The 11,923-nt window shown below is 47.7% G+C and overlaps 1 protein-coding gene across 1 annotated transcript; it reads left to right on the top strand.

Annotated features, from left to right (window-relative positions):
* Window positions 1-5,125: 5,125 nt before the first annotated feature.
* LOC100274025 (uncharacterized) lies at window positions 5,126-10,897 on the top strand. Its single transcript, NM_001360527.1, has 18 exons — window positions 5,126-5,571; window positions 6,484-6,643; window positions 6,770-6,885; window positions 6,961-7,051; window positions 7,150-7,245; window positions 7,326-7,439; window positions 7,541-7,624; window positions 7,794-7,949; window positions 8,053-8,127; window positions 8,222-8,328; window positions 8,435-8,627; window positions 8,729-8,917; window positions 9,003-9,083; window positions 9,171-9,305; window positions 9,391-9,716; window positions 10,125-10,230; window positions 10,330-10,479; window positions 10,564-10,897. Exons 1-18 carry the CDS (start codon window positions 5,327-5,329, stop codon window positions 10,708-10,710), a joined length of 2,571 nt encoding a protein of 856 aa, NP_001347456.1. The 5' UTR covers window positions 5,126-5,326; the 3' UTR covers window positions 10,711-10,897.
* The last annotated feature ends 1,026 nt before the right edge of the window (window positions 10,898-11,923 follow it).

Below are 11,923 nucleotides of genomic sequence, written 5' to 3' on the forward strand. Positions count from 1 at the left end.
GTAGGAGCTCCCTGAACCCTGATGATCTCGGTGCCTTTCGGCTTTCGAAGGCGTCGAAAGTTGGACGAATGGATGCGCCGCGAGAGTCTTTCTTTATTATTCGTCCAGAAATCGGGTTGAGAGACACATGCATGGCGGTTCTTAGCCTTTCAATAGTTTTGCTTTTCTTGCTGCATCACTCCTGGCACAATTATAGATCTAGCAGCACTAGTATATAAAAACTGTTCAGGCAATATATTCAGCATGTACTTGTGCTGCTGAAACCCATTGGGCGTGCATGGTTCAATTTTGCTGTTCAAAATGGTTTCCTCCGAATGATCGTTATGACATCAGTACTATGTGTGTTATAAAAAAACAGTCTTCAGTCTGAATTTGTATCTGAAGAATGTTTCAGATAAAATGTAAAAAAAAACACAAGGTCAACTGCCAAGGTTTATGCAAGCAATCTTCGACAGCGACAACCGACAGTGAAGTGTCAGTCAGTTTTGGTGGACGAAAAAAAAAGGTGTAAATCAAGCTGTGCTTGTTCAGCTGAAAGACAACTAATGAAGAAAAGGGAGCTAGTAGCCATGAGCCCATGAACACCACATCTTGGATTGACCGGTGTTTCCTTTCCTCAACCCCTTATCCTGCAAATCCTCGTTCGTCCGCACGAATTTCCCCGCCGGGAACTTTTTGGTCCACTTTTTGCACGGCCGGGCACAATATGTGATCATTGAGCTAAAGCCTGCATTTGTGGGGCTTAGTGGACTTGGCATCGATCCCTTTGGACACAAGGCACATCACGAAGACCCAAGAAAAAGGAAGCAATTTTTTTTCTCTCTCCTTGGCTCGTGCATGCATGCTTTGCCCGTTACCCCCTAAGAGAAGTATAATAAGGCAGTATAATAAGCCAACCTAGAGAGGTTGTAACAAATGTCACGTTAGATTTATGGTGGTTGGTGATAAAGAAAGAGAAGTAAAGATACAGAAAAAACGGGCTACTCACTAGTAGTCAGGCAAGAGTGGGCTACACACGGACTTCAAGACTCTATGAGAAAGATAGAACAAGTGTTATATGTGATATGTCAATATCATAAAGCTCGATATAGGCTATATTATTAAACTTGCTCTAACAGGGGGGCTAAGTGCTCCAAACGCAATGTGCTCATAAAACTAACATATCACACCGTACCCAACCATTTATAATTACTCGCTCTGACAGCACTTGAGGCTTTTTTTGTTGTTTATTTGTTCTCGGGATTTGTCGGTCCAAATGGTACACTTTAGTTAGCTAGCTGTCTCGCATGTTATGTGTTCTAATTAAGTGATACTTTCTCCATTATTTTTTTATTTATCGTATTTTAGGTTAAAAAATGAATTAGCCGGTGACAAATATTTGAGAACAGATGTAATACCATCTTTTGCACATTACTTCTCTCCATGGGAGTTAAAAAAAACCTCTTAAGGTTGATTTGGTGACAAGGGGATCCCGGGAGGATTGGAGGGGATTGAGGGGGAAATAAACTAATTTCCCCCTCAATCCCTCCAATCCTCTCGGGATCCAGGGTCACCAAATCAGCCTTTAGGGTTACTTTGGGAACCTCAAATCCCCTTCAGGATTGAATGAGATTGAGGTAGAAATAAACTAATTTTCTCTCCAATCCCCTTCAATCCTGAAGAAGATTTGAGTTTCCAAACTAGCCCTTACGGGACCATGTGTCCATGGATTACTGCGGGGGTGGTAATGTGGTGTAGATGGAAAACAACAAACAAGTGTACCTTCTAAGCAACATACTATGCTGCCGTACATGCCGAACAGGAGGCTTTTCTTTGAGAATTTTTGGATGCAAAGACCAAATGTCACCAGCAGCTCACAAGGTACGGTTTCTGCGAATGAAAAGATAGGGGCTTTTTTCTTTTGGAAAAAGAAAGAAGTGGAGTAGCTTTAGTGTTCTTCGTTCCTTTTACTACTGTCTGCCACGCGTGGCGTGGCTCTTCTCTCGCTTTCTTTGTGGTCATCTTGTTTCGACTGGCTTTCGTTTTCATTTGCCTGAAAAGCGTGTTAATTACACACCAGTAAGTTTGTAGCACATGTAGTATGTAGTATCCTAGAGAGAGAGAGAGAGAGGAGTATATGTATAAAAAAACATAAACGAGGATGCAGCAAGAAAACAAACGCAAACGAACAATTCAGACTGCAGAAGAAAAAGGAGCCATGATGTGCCAGGCCTCTGAATATTCCCCGGTCTATGGTGGGGATGGGGCTAGTGCATGGCTGGATGCGCTTGCCGCTATTATTAAGGACGATGGACGAGCTAGCGACAGCGACACTACACTACGCTGCTGTAACTGAGCAGTGGGGCCGGCCCCGTCATCTACCGTGCAGTGTGGCAGAGACATTCCCCTTGGGCCTTGGGCAGCAGAGAGCAGGGTGGTATATTCACCGCACGGTCCGGTCGCCGGCAGTCCAGTCGCACAGGCAGTACAGCTCACGCTGCCGCGGAGGGCGCGTGAAATGGTGCGGCATGGGGCGTGGCGTGGCGGGGCTCGGCGTTGCGCTGCGCGCGCCGGGGCGGTGTCGGGCGGGGGCGCGGCAAAAGCCTGGGCCGGGGCACGCGCACCGCGGCTGCCTTTGGTTGGACCACCCGCGCACCGCGGCTGCCTTCGTTCATGCATGCATGCATGTGCAAACGATGCAAGTATGCAACGAGCGCAAAAACAACGCAGGATAGTGACACACACGCCCCCCCTTTTGCATCGGCGCCGCTGACACTGCCAAACGCAACGCAACGCAGCGCAGCGCACGGGTACACAGTCAAAGCAAGGCTCGCATGCAGCTCGCTTTCGAGTTTCAAAGTGCGTGCATTTGCATGCCATGCCAGCATCCTACTGATGAGCATGCATGTAACTTAAACTGAATGTGTGGCATCTCTGGCGAGTTTCATAACCAATACTACGTAAAAATATAGTGCTACTATATATTAGTAACTGAAGTTACTCGTGATGCGAGGGTCCTTTCTGTGCAATTAAGAGAATTAAACTGCTATATATAAACTCTTTAGCAAATCCGATTATTTCTTCAGTTCTTAGTTTACTCTTGAAAGTCGATTTACAGGCTTCGTGTGGCTCAAATGCCATCCGTGTCCACTGCTAGCTGTGTGATCGTTCAGCGGCAGAGACAAGACATGACAAGACAATGCTTTATTATATATATTTTTTTGCCAAACGACATAAATCCCGTGCTTTGAATGTGTTTGCACTTTTACGCCAAGAGTTAAAAGAACACAAACTATCGTCTGACCTAAATTTTGCAACGTACAGGTACACTAGCTGGGCTCGCCCGCCAGTTCATCTCTAGCGCTGGGAGGACACGCTACTGTGGGTCTGTTTGGTTGGGTTGTGGCTGTGAAAAAAGTTGCTGTGGGCTGTGAGCTGTGGAAAAAGCTGCTGTAGGCTGTAAGCTGTTAAAAAGCTAAAAACCATTTGGTGGAAACTACTAAAAGTCGTTAAAAATTCTTCGATATATGTTTTCATAGTTCCATCCGAAAAGTCACTAAAAAGCAGGTCAAGGGGTACTTTCAGATTTACACTACGAGAAAGTCGGCTTTTAAAAAAAGCTGCTTCCTGGATCCAGCCATTTGGTTGGCTTTTGGCTTTTAGGGGGCAAAAGCCAAAGCCAAAAGTCAAACCAAACGCACCCTGTGTCATATCCGAGTCTATCATCCTCGGTAGCCGCTGACGTGAATTTATGGGGTGGGTCGGTGGGTGCAGTGCAGGATGGGAATAATAAAAACGACCTCGCGGCTCGCCCATTGAATAACAACAGGACAAGGCCCCCAACCCCAACGCGAGGGTGCAGCATGGATATGGATGGAAGACGCGAAAAGCAGGCGATGATGGTGCGCAGGCGCAGCAAAGTCGGTCCCTCCTCCCTCGTGCCTGGCCCTGGCCCTGGCCCGGGTCTCTCGCCGGGTAGAAATTTATTCATCGCTCCCGGCGCCAACAATTATTTCGTTGCCTCTGAAGCACATGGCTGTTCAGTGTTCACTAAAGAGATTGTGCAGCAGCTGCTTCTAAAGCTAGTAGCTTCACGTGCCAAAGCCAAACGGGTGGAAAAAAAACACGACCGCTCCGTAGGCTGGCTGGCCAGTGGCCATGGCTGGGCGGCGGCGGGCAGAGGCCGGCTTGTCTTGTCCCCGTAGCATCGAAGCAAGACTGTACCAAAACCAACCTTTCATTATTCCACAGTAACAGTACCGACCACTGTAGGCTTTCTTGCCGTCTTCTCTCCTTTGGCTTTATCCATCGGTTGGTTGTAGCAGAGAACCTCTCGCTTGCGCTCATGGGAATACGCGCACGGCCGCCGGCGAGCACAGCCCAGACCCACTCCTTCCTCCCTCGATCAGACATCCATCCCTGCCATCTCTATCTTAACTTCCTCACCAAGTCATTCGTTAGCGCGAACTATATGAGAATGGCTGCGTAATTAATTTGCGCGATAAAATAACGACAAGACGCATAGTATTTTCATATGTACGCAAACATTAAACTCTAAAACGGAATTTAATCTGGTACAGTGGGAGCAGTATGATCTTGTGGCCACGTGAGCTTTGTCTGTACAGTTACATATACAGATGGAATGATGGAATGCCAAAGAAGAAGGTGTAATTTGTGTTCAGTTCACATTTTCATGACTTAATTCATTAACATAAATTCGTGTATATATGACATCGAGATAGAGTCATAGAGAGAGAGAAAAAAACTATATTCGTAATTGTATGCAGTTCAGTTTTCCTTTTTCAATTTAAATTGTAAGAGAGATCAACGTCTGTAAATCTGCAATTCTATCGGTTCTCACGTGGCTGTAGGCAAATGCGTGCGTGCGTGTGGTGTGTTGTTGGCGCTCACTGCTCACCTCCAAAAGGCCGGCACTGTGTGGGGTCGTGTTGCGCGCCATGCGCGACCATGCTGCTGCCTTCTGCCACGCGGGGCATGTGGCTGCCATCGAAAGCACAGCGCCACCACCAACGACCACACCTCTCAAGCCAAAAAAACAAACAAACAAACAAAATGGACATCCCCGTCTCTCGCCGCTAGCTTTCCCTTTCCCTTGCGCTCCTCCTCCTTCACTCCTCACCCTCCCCGCAGGCCGCGGCTCGGCAAGCAAGCAACAACCCCCGCCACTCCCCTCCCTCACCACCATGGCGTCGGGCGGCTGCGCTCTCGCCCCGAGGCCATGACTTGGCGCCGCCCGTGGCCGTGGCTCTCCGTCTTCTCCCTCTCCCCGCGACGACAACCCCTCCTCCTCCCTGGGCGGCGGCGGCGGCTCTAGCTAGCTAGCTAGATGGCGTCGGCGATGGTGGTGTTCGGGGGCGGCAAGGACCGGCCGTCGCCTGGCGGCGGTGGGGCGCCGCAGGTGGACGCGGGCAAGTACGTGCGCTACACCCCCGAGCAGGTCGAGGCGCTCGAGCGGGTCTACGGCGAGTGCCCCAAGCCCAGCTCGCTGCGCAGGCAGCAGCTCATCAGGGAGTGCCCCATACTCAGCAACATCGAGCCCAAGCAGATCAAGGTCTGGTTCCAGAACCGCAGGTGCGTACGTCGCCGGAACACCCCCGAGCCTCTCTCTCCGTCCATCATTATTCTCGTCGCTGTTTACGCCTCCGCTTATCTGCTGACGAATTATGCGCTCCTGCTGCTGAAATTTGTCTTTCTCACCCCCTCTTTTTTTTTTAGTTTTGCTGTCTTCGGTTGGGTTAAATTATTATTAATGGAATGAGCTTCCTTGTTATCTGCATATCCGTGGGATGTTTGCTTACATGTAACTGCATATTCGTGGGATGTTTGCTTTCATGTAAGTAAGCCATCCAAATCGTTTGGGTACGAAGTAACGAGGGGGAATGGTTTTGGTACTAAAGTTCGGGTTATGTCTCTTGCATTGGACTGGCTGCCACCACACAAGCCCTGCCTCGGTCTGTTTTTGTTTGGAGTCATCAGTTTCTATGATATTTTTTTTAAAGTTTTGAGGTCGGTCTATATTTGCTCAAGTTTTCAGCTGAAACTTGGCATTGAGAGATTTTTTTCCCCTGGTTGTGTCGCGGTTAGCGTAATGGATGCCTCTTTTGCTGCTCGCATATGCTTGTTTTTTTAGCATTCATAAGAAAATGCTGTCGTCCCCGTATTTGGGTAGATAAATGGATCTAATTAAATATCCCGTGCCTATCATAATGTTCATGTTGCTAGCAGATTTAAAAGGGGTAGTGGGGAAACACCATTTTCCGTTGGTCAAGCAATTAACTCGCCTGAGTTAGTGTGAGCCATTGCTTGCTTTACTGCCACACGGGGGGTTGTAGCTGGAATACGATGTTTAGAACGAGCAATTACATTTGAATATTGTGAGTCAGCGATCGTTGTCTTAGTTTCTTAAAATGCAAGCTACATCTGTAACTCCTGTGCGATGTGACTGCGATTCTGATGATTATGATTATTGCGACTGGTTGGTAGATGCCGCGAGAAGCAGCGGAAGGAGGCCTCGCGCCTGCAGACTGTGAACCGGAAGCTGACTGCAATGAACAAGCTGTTGATGGAGGAGAATGACAGGCTGCAGAAGCAGGTCTCCCGACTCGTCTACGAGAATGGGTACATGCGACAGCAGCTCCATAATGTGAGATCCATCTCCTTTGCTTATTCCCCAGAACATGTTGTAATTTTCTAGATAAATCATCTCAATGCTTATGTGAACCTTGTTACATGGTTCCACGTCTAATACTGTGTGTTATGATGTTTGCAGCCTTCTGCTGCGACTACAGACACGAGCTGCGAGTCTGTGGTCACAAGTGGTCAGCACCACCAACAGCAAAACCCAGCAGCTCCGCGTCCTCAGCGGGACGCGAATAACCCAGCTGGGTAATTTCAGTCCCTAACATTTTTAGGCTGCTATTGTGCTTGTAAATCTTATGGAGTTCTTTTTCAATATGGCAGTCTACTAGCTATTGCTGAGGAGACCTTGGCAGAGTTCCTGTCGAAAGCAACAGGAACTGCTGTTGATTGGGTGCAAATGGTTGGGATGAAGGTAATTCACTTATTGTGACAAAAAGAAAGAACTGTGCCATGCATTGCCTACTTAAATTCTGTTTTGGCTAATTACTTCAAGCATGTATTCCTTTACAGCCTGGTCCGGATTCCATTGGAATCATCGCTGTTTCGCACAATTGTAGTGGCGTAGCAGCCCGAGCTTGCGGCCTAGTGAGCCTTGAGCCCACAAAGGTGTGTTTTTATTCATTCTTCATCATCACATAGCTCTATGTTTCCATTCAGCAGACATACCCTAATTGACTAGTCCATAGGTCGCGGAGATCCTCAAGGATCGCCCTTCTTGGTACCGCGACTGCCGGTGCGTGGATATCCTCCATGTTATCCCTACGGGTAATGGAGGAACTATCGAGCTTATCTACATGCAGGTAAGCATCATCTTACAAGTTAATAGTGTTTTTCACATTCTTGAATCATTGTCCTCCGTGTTGCCTGTTAACATGGCTGTTACTTTCATAAAATCCTTTAGACTTATGCACCGACAACTTTGGCGGCACCACGCGACTTTTGGACTCTCCGATATACTAGTGGTCTTGAGGATGGGAGTCTTGTGGTAATCCTTATTTGCTATGATGTTTTCATTTATGTTAGTCTTGTCAATTCTGTTTGATTGTTGTATTTGCATCAAACAACTGTGCTGCAACTTTGTATGGTTATGATAGGTGCTGCTTGATTGCCTCAGGTACAGTTTGATAACTGTTGTTTCCTGTCTTATTCTGTAGATCTGTGAGAGATCATTGACACAATCGACTGGAGGTCCAGCAGGACCCAACACTCCAAATTTTGTCAGAGCTGAGGTGCTTCCTAGTGGCTACTTAATTCGACCTTGTGAGGGAGGTGGCTCCATGATTCACATTGTGGATCATGTTGATTTAGATGTAAGTGGAATCAATTTTGTCCTGCCAATTTGGACGCTTTAACCAGATCTCTAGACTAGAATAGAAACTTCTGTGCTTGCAACTTATCAGTTTTACCTTGTAGGCTTGGAGTGTGCCTGAGGTCCTTAGACCACTTTATGAATCCCCGAAGATTCTTGCACAGAAAACAACTATTGCTGTATGTTTGCTTTCTCAATAATTCATTGTATCAAGTACTATTTGCCACTGATGTATGAATGACTGAGTCATGATTTTTTATTTCTGTGATGCAGGCACTGCGTCACATTAGGCAAATTGCACATGAATCTAGTGGGGAAATGCCCTATGGAGGGGGACGCCAGCCAGCAGTTTTAAGAACATTTAGCCAGAGGCTTAGCAGGTTTGTGGCTGTGTTCAAGTGTTCTCATTTACCACTTGTGCCGTTTTCATTTTATCGGCAGGACCCATATACATGGCACTTCTAACTTCTTCAATGTAATTTACAGGGGTTTCAATGATGCTGTCAATGGGTTTCCAGATGATGGTTGGTCACTGATGAGCAGTGACGGTGCTGAGGATGTTACTATTGCTATCAACTCTTCTCCAAACAAACTTATTGGTCCTCATGTCAACTCCTCCCAGCTGTTTACTGCAATTGGAGGAGGTATCCTGTGTGCTAAGGCATCAATGCTGCTTCAGGTTTATACTCTTATTCATCCAGTTTTAGCTACAGTTATGCACATGTTTGATATTATATAGCCTGATTATAACAAAGATGTTACAATTTCGTCTCAATGTAGAATGTGCCACCTGCCCTACTAGTACGGTTTCTGAGGGAGCATCGCTCCGAATGGGCTGATCCTGGTGTTGATGCTTATTCCGCTGCTGCTTTGAGGGCTAGTCCATATGCAGTTCCTGGTTTGCGTGCTAGTGGGTTTACGGGCAGCCAGGTTATTCTGCCGCTTGCACATACCTTAGAGCATGAGGAGGTAATTTCTAGATAATTCCAATTTAATGATTTCCTTACACTATTGATTGACTGATCATTTTCATCAAACTGGCTTTTGCTTGCAGTTCTTAGAGGTTATTAGGCTTGAGGGACACAGCCTCTGCCATGATGAAGTTGTTCTGTCACGAGATATGTATCTTCTGCAGGTATACGGTCGGATAGCATTTTTCACTTTGTCTACATTTCAGTTGTGTTGTTGCATCAGCCTCACAGCATTGTATATTCTTCTGCAGCTGTGCAGTGGCGTGGATGAAAATGCAGCTGGTGCATGTGCACAGCTTGTCTTTGCACCCATCGATGAATCTTTTGCTGACGATGCACCACTGCTGCCCTCAGGCTTCCGTGTCATTCCACTAGATGCAAAGACGGTTAGTACTACATTTTTGTGCTCGAGTGTCACTCTTCGTGATGGCCTAAACTAACAATGCGTTGTTGGTAACGATCATCTGGCAGGATCCACCGTCAGGCACACGCACGCTTGACCTAGCATCTACTCTCGAGGTTGGATCTGGTGGGACTACTCGCACTTCAAGCGATGCCTCCAGCACCTGCAACACAAGATCGGTGCTGACCATCGCTTTCCAGTTCTCATACGAGAATCACCTACGAGAAAGCGTCGCAGCGATGGCCAGGCAATATGTCAGGACTGTGGTGGCATCGGTGCAGAGGGTGGCCATGGCAATAGCTCCTTCCCGTCTTGGTGGACAGCTTGAGATGAAGCAAACTCCTGGTTCCCCTGAGGCGCACACGCTTGCGAGGTGGATCGGCAGGAGCTACAGGTAAAACTCTTTTAGGCCCCGTTCGGTTTGGCCTGAAATAGCCTGGAATACGGTCCATTCCGTCTGAAATTATGTCGTTGGGATTAAAGCTGGACCAAGCCTAAATGGTTGTTCGGATAGAATTAATCCTGAATGAAACCAGGGCATTCTTGGCCTTTGCACCCCTCTTCCACTTGGATTGGAGCCATGCCTATGAACACGTGAAATCAAACCAGGCCAAGATTTAGTAAAACAACCAGGATCCACTCTATCCTGGTGTGGAACGGTTCCTAAGCTGGAACCAATCTTGGGCTGCCGAACGGCCCCTTATCTTTCCTGGTTCTGGTTAGCAATTCTGAGAATAATAGAGAGGTGGCAGCATGGGTTGTGACCCCCCCCTGTCAATTATTGTCCGCGTTGAAATTCCAGGTTTCACACTGGAGCAGAACTGCTTCGCACAGACACCCAATGCACGGATGCTTCCTTGAAAGCACTGTGGCAGCACTCGGACTCGATCATGTGCTGTTCCCTGAAGGTAATCGGTCGTCCTTGATTGTCTCGTCGATTCGTACCACGGCATTATGTTGTCTGGTTGATGTTAAGTTTTTTTTTTGTGGTGAAACCATGAGATCAGGCTGCTCCGGTGTTCACCTTCGCCAACCAAGCCGGCCTCGACATGCTCGAGACGACGCTGATCGCTCTCCAGGACATCTCCCTCGAGAAGATCCTTGACGACGATGGCAGGAAGGCGCTCTGCACCGAGTACCCTAAGTTGATGCAGCAGGTACCCCAATAATCTAGGTTCTACCAATGCCAGCCATCTGTGAAAAATGCTAATGACACGATGGATCCGTGTCGACGACTCCAGGGTTTCGCGTACCTCCCCGGCGGTGTGTGCGTGTCGAGCATGGGGCGGCCGGTGTCGTACGAGCAGGCCGTGGCGTGGAAGGTCCTGAGCGACGACGACACGCCGCACTGCCTCGCCTTCATGTTCGTCAACTGGTCCTTCGTGTGAGTGAGGACCGGCCCCCTAGCATTTGCAGCTGTTATTTGTTGAACTCTGTATCCAAGTACTGGTCGCTCTTGCCTTTGCCCAGGCAACCCTGTGAAACGCACCTGCCCCCCAGTTCATCCCGTGGCCGTGGAACAAACACCTTTTGTAGTTGCTTGCTTGCTATGTTATGATGGATCCTGGTCTGCTGCGTCTCCTAAAAATTGGCTTGGAACATTGCGTCCCCTTCTGCTGAATTCGTTGCTTCTCGCTTGATTAAGGAAAGCGTGGTACATGATGTGGGGACGTGGTGGGAGGATGGCAGCCGCTGCGGTGGTTGGACTCGCAACCGAACTGATTTTGTTAGGTCAGGTCAGGTGCGTGGTCTTCTGGTAGAGGCCACGGGCCACCTGAGCTGGCGATGGACGTGAAGGAAGGAGAGGTGGCAGAAGCTACGACTGAGGGCACCTGAGGACGGCGACGGGCCGCCTAATCCCCCCGGACCCGGTCGTCGTCGCTGCGTGCGCTGGCGACGGTCGTGGCGCCGAACTCGCTGCGTTTCGGCAAAGGATTCGCGCAACCGTGGCGCTGTCGAAGGTGTACGTGAGCGGTGGATGATCTCAGATTCTCAGTGATGGGACTTGGATCAATCCAAGGAATGGATAGGGAGCGTTTGTGGTTGGTTTAGTTCCAGCCATGACATGGAATTCGCTACGTGTCGTGGCGCAATTGCAAGGGGCAGGTGTGATGTGCATCGAAGCTTCAAATATAACTAATGAGATTTCTGAAGAAAAAAAGTAAAATGGGAATAAAGGTTCAACACACACCAACCCTCGTCTCTATAAACCCACCAGCCCACCACAACCATGTCTGGTTCGTCGGGTGAGCCATATCACAGGTCTTCATTAAGAAATACTTTTTTATATAAAAGATTTAAGAGGTGCAGCAGTGCAGTTTATATTTTAGGCGTCAAGATTTATAGAGATAGATAAAAAATAAGGCTTATTAGACTAAACCAGAATACTTATATTAAAACGATCAAATTGAGGGTTCCAAGAAAAGTTTCTTGCTAATATCACATGGCATTACCTTAAGAGCATAATGTGTTTCGCCACTTGATGAGCGAAAAAGGATGAGTACGATTGCATATGCCTCTACATTTGGATCTATCATTTATGTCATGTGATATACACATCTAGATATTTCTTATGCTCTAGCTGTTACAAGTAGTTATCAA

Source organism: Zea mays, chromosome 5, assembly GCF_902167145.1.
Source record: "Zea mays cultivar B73 chromosome 5, Zm-B73-REFERENCE-NAM-5.0, whole genome shotgun sequence".
Lineage (NCBI taxonomy): Eukaryota > Viridiplantae > Streptophyta > Magnoliopsida > Poales > Poaceae > Zea > Zea mays.

Coding starts and splice junctions, on each gene's coding strand:
- LOC100274025 (NM_001360527.1), top strand. CDS start 5,327: ATGGCGTCGGCGATGGTGGTGTTCGGGGGCGGCAAGGACCGGCCGTCG. Junction 8,918..9,002: donor ATACCTTAGAGCATGAGGAG/GTAATTTCTAGA, acceptor TTTTGCTTGCAG/TTCTTAGAGGTTATTAGGCT. Junction 9,306..9,390: donor TTCCACTAGATGCAAAGACG/GTTAGTACTACA, acceptor ATCATCTGGCAG/GATCCACCGTCAGGCACACG.